We start from the raw sequence: 22,055 nt of genomic DNA on the forward strand, positions 1-22,055 counted from the left end.
CATTAGAAATAAACTGAGTTTGAATGACGTTTGATTTATTACCCATGTATTGCCAATTCATTTTTTTTTTCACATATATTAATAAAAATGAGAAAGATTTGAAAAAAACAATGCTTTGCACTTTTAACAAAGTAATTTCACACGTTTTACGGCGGTTTCATATTTGGCTGACTAATTAGATTTATGAAGCGGAAAGGCCATAAACCATGATTTGCTTTACTATGTTAAATCTCTCTTACCCATTCATTAAGTCTTTACTATCAGCAACAGCAATCTCATATAATATATGTAAAGACTAAACACAATATTGATTTTACGAAATTTTATAAATGAAAATCATTTAGATTTGTAAATAGTTTAACACAATTTAAAAATTCCACATAATATGTACGATGTAAGTAATATCCGTAAAGTGAATTTGAGAAATAGAATAATTAAATCAAGACACATTTAGTTAGACGTTTCAGCCATTTACTCGTACACCTAAGCTGTCTTCTTTTTATAAAAAGTAAACCATTGCGCACTACCAAAAAATGCTATTCTGGATATTACTTCAGGCATATTATTCAGAACAATGTTTTATCTTTAATTTTTTCAACACAATATGTTATTTTTTATTTTATTTTAATTGAAATTGTATTTTATTTGTTATCTTTTCATAAATAAATAAAACTGTTTTACTTTCACATTATTATTTACATTACAATATTATTTACTCCATTAAATCTATGTATTTCCAAGATTAAACGTACACAATATTAACAATAAATGTCTTAAATAGTATAAATTATACTTTTTTATTTATTTTTGACTGATTTTATCAATGTTATTTGTAGGTATATATAAAAATTTACATTAACTATGGAAAAAGTGCCAATCCCGGGATTGTCAAATTGTAACCCCGAAATCCCGGGATCCAAATTTTGGTTCGGAATTGGATTCCTTACTTGTGTGTACCTACTAACACTGCCAAAAAATGTCATCCCTTAAGAACAAATTCCATGAAACCTTAAAGAGGCCGGAATCATTATCGGGTGGACTCATGTATATATGAGTGTCGTTGACCAGGATATATGTGAGATGTGTAGATGTATGAGGCAATCATTTTAAAGCCAAAAAATATAATTATTTGTTGTTGATAATAATATTCAAATTTTGTTTTCATATTCGTAATGTATAAGGGCGGTTATTTTTTTGGCACTGATACGTCACGTGATCAACTCGTAGCCGATTGACTGCGGCGAGACCTTCTGTATCTATATTTAGATGAGTGCATTTTTGCTCGCACATAGAGCGTCAAATGTTTCTGGTAGTTAGCCCGGTTACGCAACCAGTAGCAGCGTTTTATTTTTTCCGGCCATCCGATTTTTTTCCAAGCGGCTGCTGATCTTGTAATCCAATATAATTTATAATATAAAACATTTATTCTATTCTCCATAAATAAATCTCGACTTATTCTAAGTCACCATCCGTGTTTTTATTACCCGAAGTTCACAAATAACAGATGACGCCCCTACACCAAAGCAAGCAAGAGGGATGCCTAAAACTCTCTCTCTCTTACATTTGGAGGTGATAGTACCTATTCCGTATTGAATAACACTGTTAAAGAAAAATAATATCATCTTAATTGAAAATTATATGTAAATTTTACCCAGCTAGCGGGATTGAAATCTAAGGTCACATACACCGCTGATTCATCGGTGGCCGTCCAGGCGCCGTGGCTACAGTGCAAATGCACGGCTGCTATACGGCGCCGTTTCGGTTTTTAGCCGTTGGCGTATAATTTAAAAAGGGCCATGCTCTTCTTCACGTCACTAAAAGAACGTCACCGTTCGATTTTTTGCCTTACGGTCAAAACCGTATAACGTGAAAGGAGCGTTAGGCCCATAGATCAAAATAATATAGAATGCAGTAAGCTCAGTTTAATGATAGTTAATAATTTTTACAGTAACTTTATAAAGAAAGTAATTTTTGACAAGTTTTCATTTAATTTTTGTTATTTATTATTTTTTTTTTCTAAAAAATAATAAAAAAACTTTTTCATTTACAACTATGTTAGTGATTGGAGTTTCAATGAATGTGAAGACAAAAAAATAACTAAAAATCTAAAAATAATACAGCAACTAGTTTTAAAATATGAAGAAAATATTGATAGGTATGTAAATAAGATGCGCAAGTGTTGCCATAACAAATCCATAACAAACATAAAAAGCTTGTGGGCTTGGCGTTGATGTAATTCAATACACATAAAAAACAGCTAATAACGAACGGTTTGAGAATATTTTGACCATCAATGTGACAGCCGTCTTATGTCATAAATCGCACCAAGCAATGCTTTATTACAAATTGGAAAATAAAATTAAAGATGTGAGGTTAGTAGAAAGCATTTTAGTAGAATACGAAATATGCGGTAGTAACATATATTTGGTGTACCTATAATATTGTAATAAAGTGGAATAATATATTAAACAAATATATAAAGACGTGCTGTTAAAACATATCACTTATTGTAACAATTACAACCAACTTATTGTAATTGTTACAATAAGTTCTAATACTTCGATACAAACCTACCCTAGATAGCTACCGTAGCGGCCGAAAGCAGTCTTGTGTATAGAATAGATGCGCTGATACGTAAGCGGCATTTCAATTAATATTATAATATGTAATTTACGATATAATAAACCCATTATAAAATTAATAATTTTTTTTGTTAGTTTTTTCAATACATAAAATGATATCTTCAAAATAACTCCCCTATCTACGATCTCGACAGGCCAACAACATACTCTGTTGTAAAAAAAATAATAACTTTTCTAACCATTTTTTATAAACATTATTCACAAGTCACCGGTTTCGTGTTAATCTAAACAGACAAGTGTGTAACATGATTGTATTTATTTAACACATTTATCCTGCATTTATTCTTTGTATTATCTGTTGTATTTTTAGTTTATCGTGTTATTTCTTTATTTCTCGATTCATATTATACGTGTTTAAATAAAAACAAAATTTATATTATGTCAACATTATAAAATAAAACACGAAAAAGGGGAAAACTCGGGAAAATATTTTTATATTTAAAAATCGTAGCAATCCCATTGTATGGTATAAGTATGTTGAAGATGCATGTTATGAATACACTAATAATGTAAAATTATTCCATTACGGATATAAACGGCTGCATCGTTATAATAGCATATTTATTATTAATCGTCAATTTGTACAATATTTATATAGGCGGACAGTTAATTCGAATTCAATCTTTATGATTTAGCTTGTAATTTTTATGCTACCTACAGTATATTAAGCGAATGTCAAGCTTTTAAATATAAATAATATATTGCTTGCAATAAAACATGTTGATTCGTAAATTAAAATTAAAGGAATAAAAGGATTCACATACCGAATATTATAATGATATAAATTTCTTCTTCTTTGTATCGTATTAGGTCACCGTGATTCTGCAATGATGTGACCAGCGCTCGAAATGGAAAAGTTTACGAACCGGAGCGCTCGAAAATTTTCTGAGGATATTAACAAGGTTATCAAATTTTATGTGTATTTTATAAACACAAGTGTGCTAGAATTTTTGTTATATCTATAGCATATCTAGCTCATACGGTCAAATTATTTTGTCCGTGAGACGGAGCGATAACTTTACAGATTTCACGAACCGGAACGGCGCTCCGGTGCGTTTCTGTCCATTTCGAGCCCTGTATGTGACATGTTATTCACTTGACTAATTCTCATCCATTCACATACTAAATTGGAAGGATTATCTCCTGCCAAGTGTCTAGATCATTTTTACTAATACAATAATAGATTATTTTAATAAGTAGTTGCAATAATATTGGAATCTAAAACAATATTTTTCATTAAACTTTTATTTATAATATTATTATAATTTAAATTAAATTATTAAATTATTTAAAGGAGATTTAATATAATAAGACTAAGAATATTATTTAACGATAATTTCATTTTAGTACGTATTGTATCGGATGATTTTAATTGATGTCACATACAATATTATTATTAAATAGACATTGTTCCTTACACCTATTCCCTATTTTAAGCTATAGAAAAAATAACAATGTTTGTGTATATAACGAAAATTGGATTAAAAAAAACAAAATCACCATATCTAGAGATCTAATAAAAATTTAATACTTTGGTGATCTTTTTTACCACAAATCAATTTCAAATTATTTATTTTAATTAAATATCTTAGTACATACTAATATGGTGTGAGGTGGTCCCTGACTCCGCGTATGTCTATTTTCAGGATGCGGTGTAAAGTGGGCCCTAGAATCATACAACGTCTGATGAAGAAATTTAAAAGTTTACAGTATTTAATTAGTTAGACCCGGAAAGCATTAGCCCTGTCGCACATATGAACTAGTCTAGACTGCAATATGTTGAGATTGTAGATGTAATTTTGTTGTTGTAAAACATTTACTTGCAACATGTATTAAAAATCACTTGAAATGGGCCGTAAGTAGGATAGTAAAATGTTGCATAGGCGCATGTGCAGATGCTGTTTTTAATTCGTCTAGCTACGCGATGTCACTGTCCCGGCATGGTTCTGTTTGTATGTGCGGAAGAAAGGTGCAACATTTCCGGCAGGTTCGTTTTATGACCAGGCCCCAGACGAGACGAGTCTCTATGTGCGACTAGGTTTAAAGTCTGAGTATCTCCAGCAATTTGCTGAATATGAATAATTCAGGTATCTACACAATATATCAGCTGATTCATCCATACGGTAACAAGACCTTGTTTTTACGGCTTGCCTTCTCGGAACTCGATGACCTGGGCAGTCTAAGCAGATAGTTTTTATTAAAAATCTTGTTATTAATTTGTACACAACTAAAATTAAACTTGATATTACAATCGGCTAACTCTATATTATTTAAGATGTAAAACGCTAGCTGTGGATTGTTTTCGGAGGCTGTCAAAATATAGGTACCAGTCACTATATAGTAAAACATGAAACTAATACGACTAATAATATATATACAATTATACAAAATAATAATTAATAATAATTTTTCGATATAAATGTGTTGATGGTTATTATATTTATAAATTAAAATGTTGAAAGTAACGCAATATATTTAAAACGAAGAGTTTGAATAAATAATATGCTTACTGGGTGATTTATTAGAAAAAATATCCTTGATAAGGAAGAAATAAGTAATCTCTAAATTTTATCACCTACTTTAAATTGTTGTGAATATTTACAGCTTACATTATAAAATTATGCAATAAAGTAAAATGTAACACGTTTTTTTACTTATTTCAAATAAATATGTACCATTCAAAAGTGATGAATACATTATTGTAAATGCCATAGCTTATTTATTGTCCTACTTAAGTGGTTACAAAATGGATGCACTCAATTATGCGTTTAAATATATGGAAATGAAAACAACTAGATGTATTGCTAAAAATTGTTTATATTTTCAAATAAAAAATACAAATATTTTTTCAAAGTGTATCAATCAAAATCATCTTCTAAATTTTTGCTTTACATAATTAATTGCCATTGATTCATTTTACAGTGAATTTAGAAAAAAGAACCATGTTTTATAAATTAATCAACAATTATAGTAATTAAGCTTTTGGTAAAGTGGGCAGATGGTCTCCAACTGGGCGGAATCCATTCTCATCAGCGTTATAGTCGACGCGATATTTGATGTTGTCAGGTCCTACGTATTCATAGAATCCAGTCGCTCGAATAGCCTCATCATTGGGTCCCAAGCTTACGAGATTTCCATTCTCTTCAGCTGCGATATTGTTTTCTGTTTCATAATTGTAGTGGTAACTGTTTGGAGATAGCTCAGTCTCCTGGCGAAGGATCCGGCTGGTTCCTTCATGGGTCAACGACCTGTATGGTGAAAATACTGCCACCGGTACTGGTTTGCTGTTAGCATCTACTGCTGATCTGAGGGGGAAGATATTGCTTGGCGCAGATGCAAAACGGTCATAATATTGATTGTTGTAGTTCAATCCTCTATAGTAAGGGAATCTTGAGTTGTAATTATTATAGTTATTGTAATGGTTGTATCCGTGATATGGGATTAATCTGTAAACAAAAGAAAGTAGGTACTCTTAATTCTCATTATATGTAGGTATGCATCAAATAAATTAGACCACTTCAATATATGACTTTATTTATATTTACACTCTTTGTTGGAGATTTCAGAACCTTTTTATATGTTAGAATTGGTAGGTGTAGTGAATGTTTTACTTATGGCCGATTCACGGTGATTCTTTAGAATAATTAAAAAATCATTGTTAACAGAAAAAATACCCTTTTAGTTATAATATGGAACATGATGAAAAATGTCATATCAGAGGTTGATACACGTATTTCTACAATTCAAAATGATTTTCAGCAAATTCAATCATTTCCTTAGAAACCCCGATTTTTTTATTATGGATAAGCTTTATTTGCGTAGGAAAAGGTTTCTATCAACACCTTTGCTTAATCTACATAGAGGTACGTATATTTGTATCGTTTGAGTTTATTTACGATCCGAGTATCTAATTGATTTAAGTTTTATATAATTTTACTTATTTTGTGCCCTTTTAGCCAAAAGGAGTTTTCTTCAAAAGGAAAAAAGTTTTTCTTTTCACCAAAAAGAACTCGAGTTTTGCCTTTCGGCATATTCAGGAAATATGCGCACTTACCAATGGCAAATGCATACTGAAACCGAATAAAGCTAATTTTCGTCCGTATAATGAATCAATGCAATAAAATAACGTGAACACATCATTAATAAGTAAAAAATATAGTATAAATTCTAGTGTTGGAAATTTAAAGTATTTGAGAATACCGTAGTACATTAGATACCTCTTAATCAATTAGATTTATTTAGTAGCTAATTGACTGTATTCATTTACTTAACATTAAGTACATATTATTTTATTTCAAAGTTGTGTAAGAGATATTATAATATATGTATTAAAGGCACGGTAATATATATCTTAATGCAGTACAGTAGTTATTATTTTCTTAAAAAATATTTTAGTAATACTTAATAATATTATCATTAAAAATTAACCCAACTAAAAATATGACACTGGAATATAGTTATGCTAGTAGTAAGAGTTAAAAGATATCATTATACAATTGATATAAATTTACTTTGTGATATGTTTAAAAAAAAAACCAAACTGGTTTGATAGCCTAAAAAAAGTTTTTACTGCATTTTATCCATTATTTTATGAGAAAAAATCAACTAAAATTTAACAATCTCTGGTAAATTTATTTATTTGAGAAACGTATTATTCGTCATATTTTGCAGTAAATAAGACCAAGATAGATAACTTTTCAGAACTGATTTCGTCTGCTTTAAATGGATATTATCAACTGGTGACCAGTTAACAATGTCCCTTTGAAGTGGCAAAAACCAGTCATTAGACTAATAATATCGTGTTTTATTTTAATTAAGATAATATATTTCCACCAAGAATTATTGACAGATAACAACAAAAAAGACATTCATGGTTTAAAGATAAATTATTTCGCTGAAACAGTGAATTCATGAGATGGATAATTTTAATGATAAGACAAAATATTATTTTTAACATTTTAGTCGTAACAAAACTGTATTTCGTATCCAGTTTTGTTACATATTATTTTGTATTGTACTAATAAGGAAATAAATTTGTTATTATTTTATTTTAAATCTAACAACCACCATTTTAAAATTCAGTTAAACAACGCAAGTTATTTTTTATTATGACCATTGTTTATATTGTATACTTTTTTATAGGTATTTGTCGTTATAATTTTAATTTTGTCAGCCTGCTAGACAGTCAGATAGCCAAAATATTGAATTAACCATCTTAAATAGAAACTAAATCACTATACTATAATACAATTGTAAAATATCATAATAGAAAACTCATAGTTAAGTACCCTTTATATCCAGCATAACGGCCGTAGTAACGATTTTCTTGGACTCCGGGACGATAGCTACCATCATCTCCACCATATACTTGTGGTTTATATTTACCATCATCAGCTGCAAATACGGCACCCACCACAAAAGGGACCAAAACAATCTGAAAGTAGATTAAATGATTGGTAATTATAATAATATATTTTTCAAAAATGTAATGTGCTCAATTAATTCCCAGTTGTGTACGAGCTTTCATATTATCAGATAAGCTACAACGTATACTAAGTATATGTGACGTGGTGCAACGTATTCCGTAAAGCCGTGTTGACACGGTCCAAGTACGATCCAAGTACACTTGGACCGAGCGCCATCCAAGCGCACTCGTACGGGACATCTTCATAAAAATTATTCCTATCAGTCCTATCAAAGCTACTTGGATCCCCTCCTACTCATCCAAGCTGGCTTGGATAGGAATAATTAGTATGAAGATGTCTCATACGAGTGCGCTCGGTCCAAGTCAACTTGGATCGTACTTGGATCGTGTCAACGCGGCTTTATGCAGTTTCCATTTTTATATCTCATCACTTATTTTATTTTCATTATTTATATTTAGTGATTTTCCACAATCCACTCTTCACTGTTTATTTAGTTAACTTAATACTTAACACTGATACACAGAGTTTGTATTTTACAGCATCTTCATAGTTTCTAAATCCAAAATCCAATTACAAAACACTAGCACTTTATATTAATTTTCTAAATATTTAAAAAAAAATCACACACAAGTTATAAGACAATATCTTTTTTCTTTAATTTATGCAGTGATAATGTATTTTAGCGACTTGAAATTTTAAAAAAAATGACAAAATAGACTAATTTGGCATTACCACTAAAATCACTTTAATTAACCGAACTTACCAAAAATTTAAACATTTTTGTTTGATTTTTAATGTTGTTTACGAATCAAGACTGTTCAACTAATGTCGTTAGATGATGATCCAGTTGTCTTATATACTGAACTAAAAGTAAACCTTAATATAAATCAACATTTTGGCTGTCACACAAAAAAACGACACTTTAAACAACATTTGACATTAAGTTTTATATCAGAGGAATGTGGGCTGATGTGATATTTATTTGATGGAATTATTGTAATATATGGGGTATTTATTCATATAAAAAACACAAAACTCAAAGCTTATACATAATTTTAATAAAAACATTTATCAATCTGACGGACTTGTCACGCTATTGTTCTCAAAAAGTTGTAATAAATTTGTTGCAGCCTTCGTGAATTATTTTAAAAACAAACAGATATATTTGTATCTGACTCATGGAAAATTAATTTTCCGACCTTCATAAATTTGTCGTCGGCAATGATGTAAGCATTTGACGTATATGTCAAAATAAATGTTTTACCTTGCCACTCTCAATAAACTCATATTTTGGGCTTGGCATTATTTTTAATATAATTTAAATATAAAATACATACCTATATTCTTTATTACAGAAAATAATTATTAGATACTTGAGAAAAAGCTCCGACAGATGGGGTGATTATAATCCATCAGGTATTTTCCTTTTATAAAATTGCAACAGTACTAGGTAACAGAGTACCAACGGCTCAATTATAGCAGAGTAGCAGAAAGACGACGTTAGTGTAATAGTACAATCACAGGAACACTTAGGTTTTAGAAAATCATAAAGGTGAATTGTGACTTCACCAGGAATTGAATCATGAACGTTCAATATCAGAAGCTAGTGCCTTATGCGTTGGACTACCATGGCTATAGAGAGTCAATGGTTATAAATAACTATATGTTTTAAATAGTTTAAAAGTTTGGATACCTAAGGAAAAAATTTGCAATAATTGCTATATTTTAACAGCAGCAAGAGAGGTGCTAAAACTTTGATACAAACCTACCCAAGTTTGATAATATATTTATCACTTTATCTCTTTAGCAGTCGATAAGTATAGAATAGACCCACTGGTTTATGAAATTATATATATTACTAGTACCTAGATAATTAGATTAATAACCTGTTTAATATGTGAAACATAAAATACAAGCTAAAGAGTATTTTATAATTTTTGTTATAATACTGCATTGAATACATAAAATACAGGAGGATCTACCATCTCACCAGTAAGGCATTCACTGCGTCCAATGCAACTGGTGCGTTATCCAATAGGTGGCCATTATATATAATTAGCATGTTATTGAAATGTGGTAATTAATAAAATTAAAAGGTTCACCGCGAATGGGTCTAAAATGTCTATTTTAGGTCATTCGGGATATAGACAGTTTTTGGAAGAGGCAGAGACCATTCCAACGAAATAATGATAATTATTATTGTGCACTATAGCATAGTCGCCCTAAAATGCCAATTAATGAGACAAGTGTACCTGTTGTTTATAACATAGTTTCTAAAATCTTGAAAATCAACTGAACATAGGTCCTCCCATATTTCTTTCTACGTTTGAGCGATATGTGGTTATTATTACCTTCTGTTACTCCTGAAAAATTTGCTTCACAATTAATGTAAGTTATTATAATTATTACAATAAGAGTATGATTTGATTGTTATGAGAAGCTAGGGAAAGTTTTAGCTGTACAAATATTATATTCACCTTTACTTAAATCTAAAAGTCGACAAGTTAAATATTGTCCAATTTAGTTTTAAATGTACCTATGGTCACAAGAAACATAAAAAAAAAACTCATTTCTTCTGCCAACATAAAATGAGGTAGATATTTGACCTTAAATGGGTACTGTATCCATGTAAATATCTCTATATTATCTTCTTGAATATAATTTTGATACATACATCAATCTATAATTGAATACGTAAAAAGCAAAAAAGCTTTTCTCTATAATGCTTTATCTAATGCACATCGGTCACTCTAAAACAGTGATTAACTAGCTCAACATACTCTCTTTATATAATATAATAAATATTTTAATGTACTTCAGAACTCCTCAAAACTGAGTCATTATTTTTATGAGCATGTAATAAGCAATGTGTAAGTCATGTAGAGAATTTGCCATTGATCTACTCAATTTTAATAAGGTTATTATTATTAATTGCCTGCAATTATTAAAATGATCAAATATCTTACAGTACTTATAGGCCCGGAGCACTAAGGCGCACACTTTGAAAACCTCTGATTTATCATTTTATTAATTTATTTAAAATACTGACAACTTTACAACGTCTAAAAATATAAATTACAACAGTGTTCATAATTTAGAAACATATGATTGGTTTTGTAGACAATATAGGATATTTCCATTAACAATTTAATTTATGCTTTATCAGAAAAAAACTGATCCTTTAATACCACTATTTCCATATTATGTAATTTATTTTCAGCAGACAGTAGTCATTTTTGTGAATTGGTTTCACGCTAAAGTTATGTTTGTATCGGCCACAAGTCTCTATTCTTAAAGTGCAGCAAAATATTACTCCAGATTATGTCATGCTTCACTACCATAAAACAGCAGCGTCACTATTATATTCAATCCATTAACAGGTCATATTATTAGACACATATACATTAGAGTGACTAATGATTAAACTACAACTGAGAGATTCAAATCATCTGTATTGAGTTGCTAACATACATTTGAGATATCTAAAATATTCAGTGGTTAAAAATAACAATAGTAATTAATAAAATGTAACAACACATTTAAATAAATCTTTCAATCATTTAAGATTGACATTTTTCTACTAAATAAAACAGTGCTACCTGTTTTGATCGATCCTTGTAATCTCGCGCCTATGGTGATCATATCCGGAAAATTCACAACTTACCATATTGTTGACATATTACATCCATGGCCCATTTCTTGAGTTGTGATCTTCAATCCAGAATTTATTTAGTCGATATATAATAAATTATAAGTATATATTATATTGGTAATAACATATATATTTAGTAATATTTAAGCTATATATCACAAGAAAGAAGGTCTCTTCTCTACCATAACTTATTTTTAAGGACATATTTTGTATAAATTATAATACAGTTGTGGACATTTATTATTTATTTTTAAGGTATTGCTCGAGAGTATTGTTTTCCCTGTCTGTTTAAATAATATGTTTATACGATATTATAGAAGGTATTGTTTTATAATATTTCATAATAGAATATTATAGCAAAATTATTCTGAAGTGACGGTATTTTTCTCAAAAATTAATAAAAATAAGAGTCGTAAAACTAGGAATTCTGAATCATGTTTTATATATATCAAGTGTATTTTTCCAACAAGGGTTTGGATTGAAATCCCCAATGGACAAAATCCCGAATCACCAAAATCTCAAAACCGGAATCCCGAAAATGATCTATCCACTTAAAATACAACTAAAGTGCACTGGATTACAATTATAAACCGAAAAGACATTTTTTGTAATACCATTGGAAATAAACACTTAATATTTATTCAGAGATTTAAAAAAAATATTAAGTTTGTACTCGCTGTAAAAAAACATTGTAAAGTATCGAAATATTATTTACTTCATTTTTTATTTCTGTTCCTATTTGTTGTTGTGTACTCAAATATATTAAAGTATAGTTGTAATGTAAATATTATTTACAAATAAATTACAATCTTGTTTCTAACCTATATTTATAAAGCCCATTTTATATATAAATCTTATTGGGTGATGTTACTTAACTCACAAAGTATCAAAATAAAGAGATAGGTAAGAAACCAAATAACCATTATAAGTAAAGTAGTCCATGTAATTTTATATCGACACGTATTTTTACATTAAAAAGGATACGAAAAAAAATATTTTCGGGAATTCTGAATTCTGGATTCCGGCTTTCGAGATTTTGGCCATTCGAGATTTCGGCATTCGGGATTTCGCCCTGCATCCGTCCAACGGGATATGGAAAATTTACGGGTCGTCTAGGTAAAACCGTTTTTGTTAGAAATTGATTTCATAATTAAATTGTTCTAATTAATAATACGATGACAGTAAACAGAGGCCGAAAAAGTCGATGTACAAATTAAATATTCTGAATTTAAAGTGATCTGGATAAATTTATTGGGTTTTTCTCGGTTTTGAAAAATATTGAATTACATTTTGCTGGTATCGACGCCTATGAGGATATTCAAATTTTATTTTATTTCCGACAACCGAATACGGACGTATAATAAATAAATTTAAATTCCATACCTTGACATATTTTATGTGTTATTTACTTAAATACACAAAATATTAGAAATTAAATCACATTAACATATAATACTATACATTTACAAGTTTATAACAAAAGATGATACATTATTATTCAGTCGTTTATTTTTAATCAGTTATTTGGTTTGATAAATGTTTACGTTATTTGATTTATTGAATCAATGTGGTACTTAACTAAATTAAGATTAATAACTTTTTCAGCTTATTTGATTTATTATGTGTACGTATATATTAACATAATGTACGTAAAAAATATAGTTATAGCAAATTATTGTAATGTGTTGTGGCAAGACGTACTAGTATCTTTCGAAAAAATATTTTTGAATTCTTATTTTTTTAATAAAAATAAAACAATTATGTATTTAAATTTATTTGAGGATTAAAAGAACTTTAAAAAATCTACAAATATTTTTTTTAACAATTGAAGCCTTGCGGTTAGCTAGATAAAAAAATCTAAATAATATTCTGAATACGCTTTGTGTATTTCTTTATTATTATAAGTTTTTAATTATTTTATTTTGGTTTATACTTATAAGTATAAAGAAAAATATTTTATTTTTGTTAGTTATTTACTAATATTATGAATGTTACACACAATGCCTAAGATTCTAATACGCAATACTTGGATCGTGAATATAGTATGCAAGTCTAAATTTTAATAAGTAAATTCTGATCAACAAAATATTACTTAATCCTTGTCCAGATGGCGCGATTTGACTCGCGCTTAAAAACTTGCGCGCATTCCAGGTACATGTGATCTCATTGCGCCGTCCACATGTAATCGCCGTGTGTCACTTCTCGCGCGCAGTCAAGGTACAGGTGACTTTATTGAGCTACCCACATATAGGGAATCCAATCCCGAGCCAAAATTCTGATCCCGGGATTTCGGGATTACAATTTGATAATCCCGGGATCCCGGGACTGGTCCCGGGATTGGCACTTTTCCATAGTTAATACATTTTTTTTATATTTACAAATAACATTAATAAAATCGGTGAAAAATAAATCTGGGATAATTTATACTATTTAAGACATTTTTATGCAACGTTTTCATTCGCTCGTATTCTTATTTGTCCGGTGGTTGTTTGTCCGGTACAAATCTTGCAATCGATTTTTAACTAACTTCCCGGCTAGCTAGACATTTGAAACTTTTAGAATATATCAGAACACGATGCCAATGCATTCTTTTAATACTTTTAGCCATCTTTAAGCAGAATTGAATTCATTTTCAATTAATTCTGTTTGTATAGAAAGTTATTTCAGAAAAATCCGTAAAAAGTTAAAGACTATTATTGGTTACTAAGGCGGTGGTCCTAGCAACTAAATTATCAATATATACTTGCGTTACTATGGAAATCAAAATGAAATGTCAAAATGACATTTCAGTATTTTATATTTATTTGTTTGTTTGTTTTTTTATTTAATTCATATCAAGTACAAGTTTGAGCATATTTAGTATAATAATTCAACAGAAAATTTAAAATCGTTGTAGGTATATACAAAGTTCTTTTTATCTTGTAATTATTATTGTTAATTATGTTAATTGTTCAACCTTGATTTAATCTTGATGAAGTTTAATGGAGTAAATAATATTGTAAAATAAAAATTAAACTGAATTTAATATGAAATTGCTGTTTCTGGTAGTAAAGACTTAATTAATGGGTTAGCTAGATTTAAAATAGTAGAACAAATCGTGGTGTATGGCCTTTCCGCTTCATAAATCTAATTAATCAGCCAAATATGAAACTGCCGTAAAACTTATGAGATCATGGTGGAATTACTTTGTTAAAAGTGCGAAGAATTGTTTTTTCCAATCTTTCTCATTTTTATTGATTTATGTGAAAAAATAAAATGAATCGGCAACTTACATATGGGTATAAATCAAACTTCATTCAAACTCAGTTTATTTCTAATTTAGTTATTTGTTATTAAAAGTATTTTTTCTGTTATATTTTAGTTTTTATTTTATTTTCTATAAAAAATGATAAAAAATAAATCCCGAAATCCCGGGATTATGTTTACCAATCCCGGGATTCAAAGGTATCGAAAATAGCTCGGGATCCCGGGATCCCGGGATTCGGGATCCCGGGATTGGATTCCCTACCCACATACTATCGCAGCGTATCGCGGTGAGACACGCGTCATCTGGACAAACTCTGAGATATTTTACCAGTGTTCATCAATTTAAATGATTAAATAACAGTCATGTACCAGATACATTTCAATATTTTTCAATTGATATGATGATTGAATACACAATATGACATTATTTTTGTTGAACATCTGTCAACAAACAACATGTCCCAATGATGTAAGTTAAAGTAACGTTCTTAAATATTCTGTATTATTCAATAAGTAAAAAAAATAATAATAGGTACTTCGAACTAATATTTTGAGAGATTTTGATAATGTCTATGAATCATAGTTAGTATCCTTAAAACCTTGATTTGAAATTACAAAAGATAGTCACGAATATTAACCGACTTAAAAATTATATCACACATTTACGATTGATAGGAAATTTCTCCATGGGTGTTAATTACACCGATAGCTTGATAAAGCTCATTACTCGGATTGCGATGAATGTTTAAGTGTCATTCGAGATGCGGAATATTTTTCAGATTGTTATTATGCAATTATTTACTTTGCATAGTTTTGTGTAAGATTTTTTTGCAGATTTTTTGAAATTTGAACTATATTTTGGACAGTCGTATTTTTCTCAATGGTTCAGAAAATTGTAAGTAAATCAATAATTGAATGACATTCTCGGTTTATATTTTTTATAAAAATATTCAAAATGATAAATTTTTCAGGTAATGATTAATGCTTTTTAAAGTTTTCATCGTAAACTATGTGTTGTCTATCATGGGCCATAGCGTAGATGTTTGTGGACCTTCAGTGACTTTATAGCAATACATACAATAATAATTATTGATATGCGTTTCCGGAAAGATTTTTTTTTTTATCATATAGTGTTTCTATTAAATTAACTGATAATATTTATAACCCTGTTGCTTAGAAATAAACTAGTACCTTGCTATAATAATCTTGTAGTAAAACATAACATGATTGTAAAAACAATGTTTGAATTTACGTAAGCAAGAAATTGTAAATCAAAAATGAATACACTTTGTATCAAAATAAGATAGTTTACATCTCTTATTAGTGTTTTCACTAGTTTTTTGAATTATTTTATTAAGTTTTTGTTATTAGAAGTGACGTTGATATTTAAAATATTTTAATATAAATCAATATTATTGGATTTTTTAATGATATATTATACTATATTATAGAAACACCTCTTACCTTGGAAAATTATAACATATAGGTAGTCGAGCTGGTATCGTGTCGGCCTAAATGCCGTGGGTTCTGAGCTCGAATCCCGGGTCTGGCAAAACATCATAATATTATGTTGTTTTTTAAAGTGTATTTGGACCCAGGGTATGGACCTCTTAATACAACCTCTACTCTGTGGAGGCCCATATGATCTTCTTAGGATCGGACATGGTAAAGATAGTTGTATAGTTTTGTCACATCAATGAATATATCTTTTTTGGAAGAAATATAAAACAACTGCATCTATGCATAACAGATTTATATCACAATACCTAATTCTACCATCACAGAATCAATGAATGGCCAATATATTTTTGAAATGATATACGGTTTGGATGTTGTTTGTTTTCTATTGGTTTCCAGTTAAAATTAAAATAAAACACTCTTAATAGATGTTTTTCGATTTTGCGATTGTTCCAGGCCAATAATTAATTATATGAGTTAAAATAAATTAAATTATGTATTATATTTTCTATTATTTTAATAATTACATACTTCAATTTATTAATATTATTGTTATACCTATATAAAAATAGGTGCATTATCAACATAATATACTTCATGGCTGTTTATCTCGGAATCATAATATAAAAAAAATTATTTCTTTTAAGAGGGTAGAATAGTGTTGCTCAGTATTTAATGGAAATGAATTTGATATATTTTCAATCTATATATTATATATATATATATATACTAGCTGACCCGGCGAACTTCGTACCGCCTCAGAATCAATAATCTTGTGTTAACTTATTAGCTGAATTAAATTCATTTTTTTATTAAGTTAAAATGAATATTCAAAATGAATTAAGTTCAATAAATGTGCAAAAATCAAACCAAAATGAAATGGATTACATAGTTTTGGTTGGTTCAGATTTCGAAGCATGATGACTACCGAGCCAACCTTCAATTGTAAATTGTGCGGTGGCAAGCCAGGAAGATCCAATAAGTTTAAAAATTCAGTTGGCTAGTTGGTTGCTTCGTCTTCGTTTGTTAGTGCAAGAACGTAGTGGTCGCGCGGGGGTGGCGTGCCGGCATCTTGCGAAACTCAAACGTATAACCGTGTGTAAAATGTTCTTAGACAGTGTCTTTTTTCGGGCATAATACACATGGCTATATGTTTGAGTTTCGCAAGACGCCGCCGCACCACGCCCGCCAAATTACTACGGCCGAGCACTTACACAGTCGATAGATTTGAAGGAATGCAGTAGACCAACAATTTGATTTTGAATTGTGAAGTTTAAGTGATCCACATCTTTGTTCTTTGCCGCAAGAATTGCTCGTTCACTCAACCAATTCTTGACACGAAATTGCAAAAATTCAGCGGAAACGAAATCAATCCGTTTGATTCGTCGACAGGAACACGGCCGTTACCGATAGTCAGAAATTGCTTAGAGAAATCTTTGGCAGACGGATCGTTTAGCAATGTAACTCGCATGTTTGTCGTCAGCTGAAGGTTCTTCACATAGCGCCCCAGAGTTAATGGTTTGAGGCAAGCATTTATTTCATCGGCAGCGGTCGATCTTGGAATGACTGGTAGTGTTTGGCAGAAATCGCCAGATAGTAGAATCATTGCGCCTCCAAAACATCTCTCACAATGCGCGTTTGTGCGCCATTCTAAATTCATCCCAGGTGATTATTTTACTTGCTACCAAAACTGTGGCCATTGCTGAATGTTTCGCAATATTGCATATCGGTTTTTCAGTCGTTTGAAGGTTTAACGGCAATTTCAACGCTGAATGAGCCGTTCGGCATCCTTTTAGCAACGTGGCCGCTATCCCGGAAGAAGCAACTGCTACAGCAATTTCGGATCTCGCACGAACAGTGGCCAAAATCAATGACATGAGGAATGTCTTCCCAGTTCCACTGGGCGCATCGAGGAAAAATAAGCCACCATTTCCATCATCAATTGCCTTCATTAACGTATCGTGCACTACCTTCTGTTGGGGGTTCAACATTAGTACATTCGTTCGAACTAATTAGTTCAATGGATCTTGATCATTTTCACGTTCACGTTCCAATTCTAGATGGAAAGCGTAATTCACTCCACGATGTGGCATTGGCATTCCTAACTTGACTAACAAACTGCCGCACATGAGGTAACACATGTCTTCGATCAAAAGGAAAACCTGGTTATGTATCTCCTTATTCACCTCGAGATCAGGATTCCCTGAAATGACACGAATTCGATGTAAAATGTCTTCTGACATGTCATCCTTGTAGTTGTTCTACAGTTCAGGTGGATTCGATGGGAAGCATGTCGAAATAATGATAGCAAATAATGTGCGTATCTGACTTGGAGATGCAGAAACAAATGCTTTAGCGATTGTCATGTCCCAATGAGTATCATTTTTAAGCAAATTGAGCTTTTGACATGCAGCATGAAATGTTGGGCACACTACACCATTGACAGTTTGAAGTGATTCAAATGATGTCGGCCCACGAACATTTACCAGCAACAACCGCAAGTAGAATCATTCGCCATTATTTGGATGAACTGTGTAAATGCGACCAAGAGCATCAGTAGAATGCACATCCGGATGATCAGGAACCGCATCGCCTTGCTTCTGACGTTGAAATTTCTTCGATGAAGCGTTCCAAGTGTAATAATGTGGCATCTTAGAGTAGAACAACGTTCGTGCAAACGGATCGCTTTGGCAAATCGAAAAGAAACTGGTCAATGTTGGCGCTGGAGATATTTCAGCACGTTGAGCAACATTCGATGCGTTGAAATAAACTTGTTGACCATTCTTCAGATGTACCGCCAAATGTACAGCAGTGGGATGACGTTCATGAATGGGGAATGAGAGAATACGCCAAATTGCTTCATTGCAGGTCACATATCGACCAACTTATAGTGCGTGATTTCATCGTTGGTATTGGGAGTTTGAACGCCAAAAACTACAATATCGCTGCCTTTTCTGACATATTTGCAGATGTATTTGATGGATTTCACTGAATTGCAAAACTCCACGTTGCAATGCGCCTTGAATGTTTTGGAAAAAAGTGGCGAATACGGAACAATCCAAGTGTTGTCGACCGCGATATCGTTTCACTTCATTTTCGTTGTGATAGTTCTACCGTTATCATTGGGTGATCGACGCTGATACAGTGGATAACCATCATTGGCAGTGATAGTCTCCGCCGTTAAACTTCATGGATAACGCTTGGAACACTGTCTTGCCGTCGACCATGCACGCTGATTGGGGGGGATTGATGGCGCCACACTGTCCATGAATCATTTAAGTAATTACAACATCATACAGGTCTGGATCGGTTTCGGGATCAGGAATCTCGGCACATATGATGTCATCTTTTTGGTCTGGTCGAATTCTTTCGACTAACCAAATAAGAATGTGTGCATGCGGCAAGCTTCGTTTTTGTCATTCAATCGAATACATCCAGCATCGAGTTTCCCAAAGACGCGATGCTTAACAATGTAGTTCATCAGCGACAGGATTTTTTGTTTGAAGACACGTGCCGATCACTTGATGTTTGTCCGGGGAGTAGCAGTTGAACAATTTCTATTCATTTCGGATTTCATGTAAAGGTGATGAATAGATCTGGACGACCGTAATGACGAACGTATTTCATTGCATCTTGCGCATATTCATGCATATGACGTGGGCTGACAATGTACATCGCCGATAGAATAGTCAATCGACCAACATTAGCTGCATCTCCTACGGTGCTGATTGCATCGCGTAAATGAATATACTCCTCCGATCGCAGTTTGGCTTGGTTCAACCGAATGAAAGTGAGGCGCTCCGTCTCGATTTTAAGCAATCGACGAATAATAAACACTGGAAAATTAATCACATAATTCAAAATTACATAATGAAGCAGTTATCGATGCACACACAATCACAAATTTGATAACCTCACAAAGTGAACATCTTCGAAGGCAACTTACCGTTTGAAAATCACGATCAAAATAGCTATTTGCGCACCTAGCTGGTAATTGGCTCGACTATTCACGTAGATCGATTGTCGAATGAAGTTCGAAGGATGGATTTTGAAATTGGTAGGTAAATAATGAGCAATACCAGCAATGAGATCATGTAATTTTATCCTTGGCTTTATTTTTGGACGCTGTCGAAGAAGTAAAAAAGATTCAGGCAGGACAACTTCCTCCAAAATTCACCGGAGTATACAACAAAGTCTTTCGGGATTATCTGAGGCTAAACTGAATCAACTGTCAAAGGATAGATAATGCACACAACGCCTTTCATTTGTTTCTTGTTTATTCTTTCTGTCATGTATCGTTGTATATGGATTTAAATTTTTTGTGATTTTCTTTTATTTTCGAATGCGCGAGGTCATTTTTCAAAATGTCAAAATGTATGAGAAAATGAATTGTCTTCATAATGTATTTTTTCCGTGATTTATCCGATATTTTAATAGTTATTCTGCTAATCGGGGCGGAGACAAATCTAACAAATCAAAGATCATAAAAATCGGTCCAGCCGTTCTTGAGTTATAAATGGTGTAACTAACCCGACTTTGTTTTATATAGATATATTAAGTCTACCCTATAGAAGAGTGATTTTATCATTTAATGGCTCAAATAAAATTTCACGTACTGAGTAAAATTCTTACGCTTCTTTTCAGTTGTCCAACGCATTGAGGTAATAAATAACCAATAACCAACCCATAATATTAACAAAAATAAGATATTTTCATAATGTGGAAATTTATATAGTCTATATTGGAGCAGTATTGGTGATTTATTTGTCATAGGTACATATTTCATAAGTAAATATTATTTATCTATTTATCTAAAAAAAATACATTGCGGCAGTGACATCTACTGGAGATACGTCCAAAATATTGTTAATGACAAAACATATCATAGGTTTTGAGAAACAAATACAATTGAAGTCTTTACTTGGTAGATGAACTTGGTTTTATCATTGTTTCGGTATAACATTTTATTACTATAAAAAATTAGTATTTCTTGGAAGATCCACGGTCAAAATAATAGTAAGTGGCGATAATGGGTTTTCCGGGGGTTTTCTGGAGTACGTCAAGACTCGCTGAGGGTTGTTGAAGAGATATTCTACTTTGTATCTGTACATGCATGCATGTTGATAATTTTCTCTTAATTCTGATATGTATATGTATGAATATTAGCTGTGGCTCCTAAATGCAGATCAACGTTATTAATATTATTAGTATAGGAACGAAAATGTTAAAAACTACCTCCCAAAAAGGTCGACGTATTAATTTCTAAATTTGTCAACACAATAAGTAATAATATTTGTTATTATTGAAACATTTTTAAGAATACGTGAAATGTATATTAACTATATGTACTTATTAGTACTTAAACATTTACATTTTGGGTAAATGTTAATATATTATTGAAAAACTTGTTGAATACGTAAACTTACATATTGGATGCAATATTGTAATGGGTCTTGAAAAGTGCAAAATAGCCTACCTCCACATCAACAGGAATACTTTCTTACCAAGACAACGTCCTTGCCAAGGCGTCCACTTTTCAGTTTTGATCATATGGTGTACAGTAGTAATCCAGAAAATCTACATTTGGATTTCTTCGTGTTACGAGTATGTCAAAAGTTTCACTGTCTTGAA

General features: G+C 31.2%; 1 protein-coding gene across 1 annotated transcript; it reads right to left on the reverse strand.

Annotated features, from left to right (window-relative positions):
* Positions 1-5,443: 5,443 nt before the first annotated feature.
* Positions 5,444-8,898, reverse strand: LOC147068148 (larval cuticle protein LCP-22-like). The gene is made up of 3 exons (XM_085952243.1): positions 8,832-8,898; positions 7,931-8,076; positions 5,444-6,088 (listed from the first exon to the last, which is right to left on the reverse strand). Exons 1-3 carry the CDS (start codon positions 8,844-8,846, stop codon positions 5,617-5,619), a joined length of 633 nt encoding a protein of 210 aa, XP_085808369.1. The 5' UTR covers positions 8,847-8,898; the 3' UTR covers positions 5,444-5,616.
* Positions 8,899-22,055: the final 13,157 nt, after the last annotated feature.

This window comes from Rhyacophila brunnea, unplaced genomic scaffold (genome assembly GCF_057557595.1).
Source record: "Rhyacophila brunnea isolate RB1 unplaced genomic scaffold, BYU_Rbru_1.0 scaffold_3, whole genome shotgun sequence".
NCBI classification, from domain to species: domain Eukaryota; kingdom Metazoa; phylum Arthropoda; class Insecta; order Trichoptera; family Rhyacophilidae; genus Rhyacophila; species Rhyacophila brunnea.

Bases quoted from the DNA above. Each gene is read 5' to 3' on its own strand.
- LOC147068148 (XM_085952243.1), bottom strand. The intron at 6,089-7,930 runs GTACTTAACTAT...TTTTGTTTACAG, and splicing joins CGTTATGCTGGATATAAAGG to ATTAATCCCATATCACGGAT.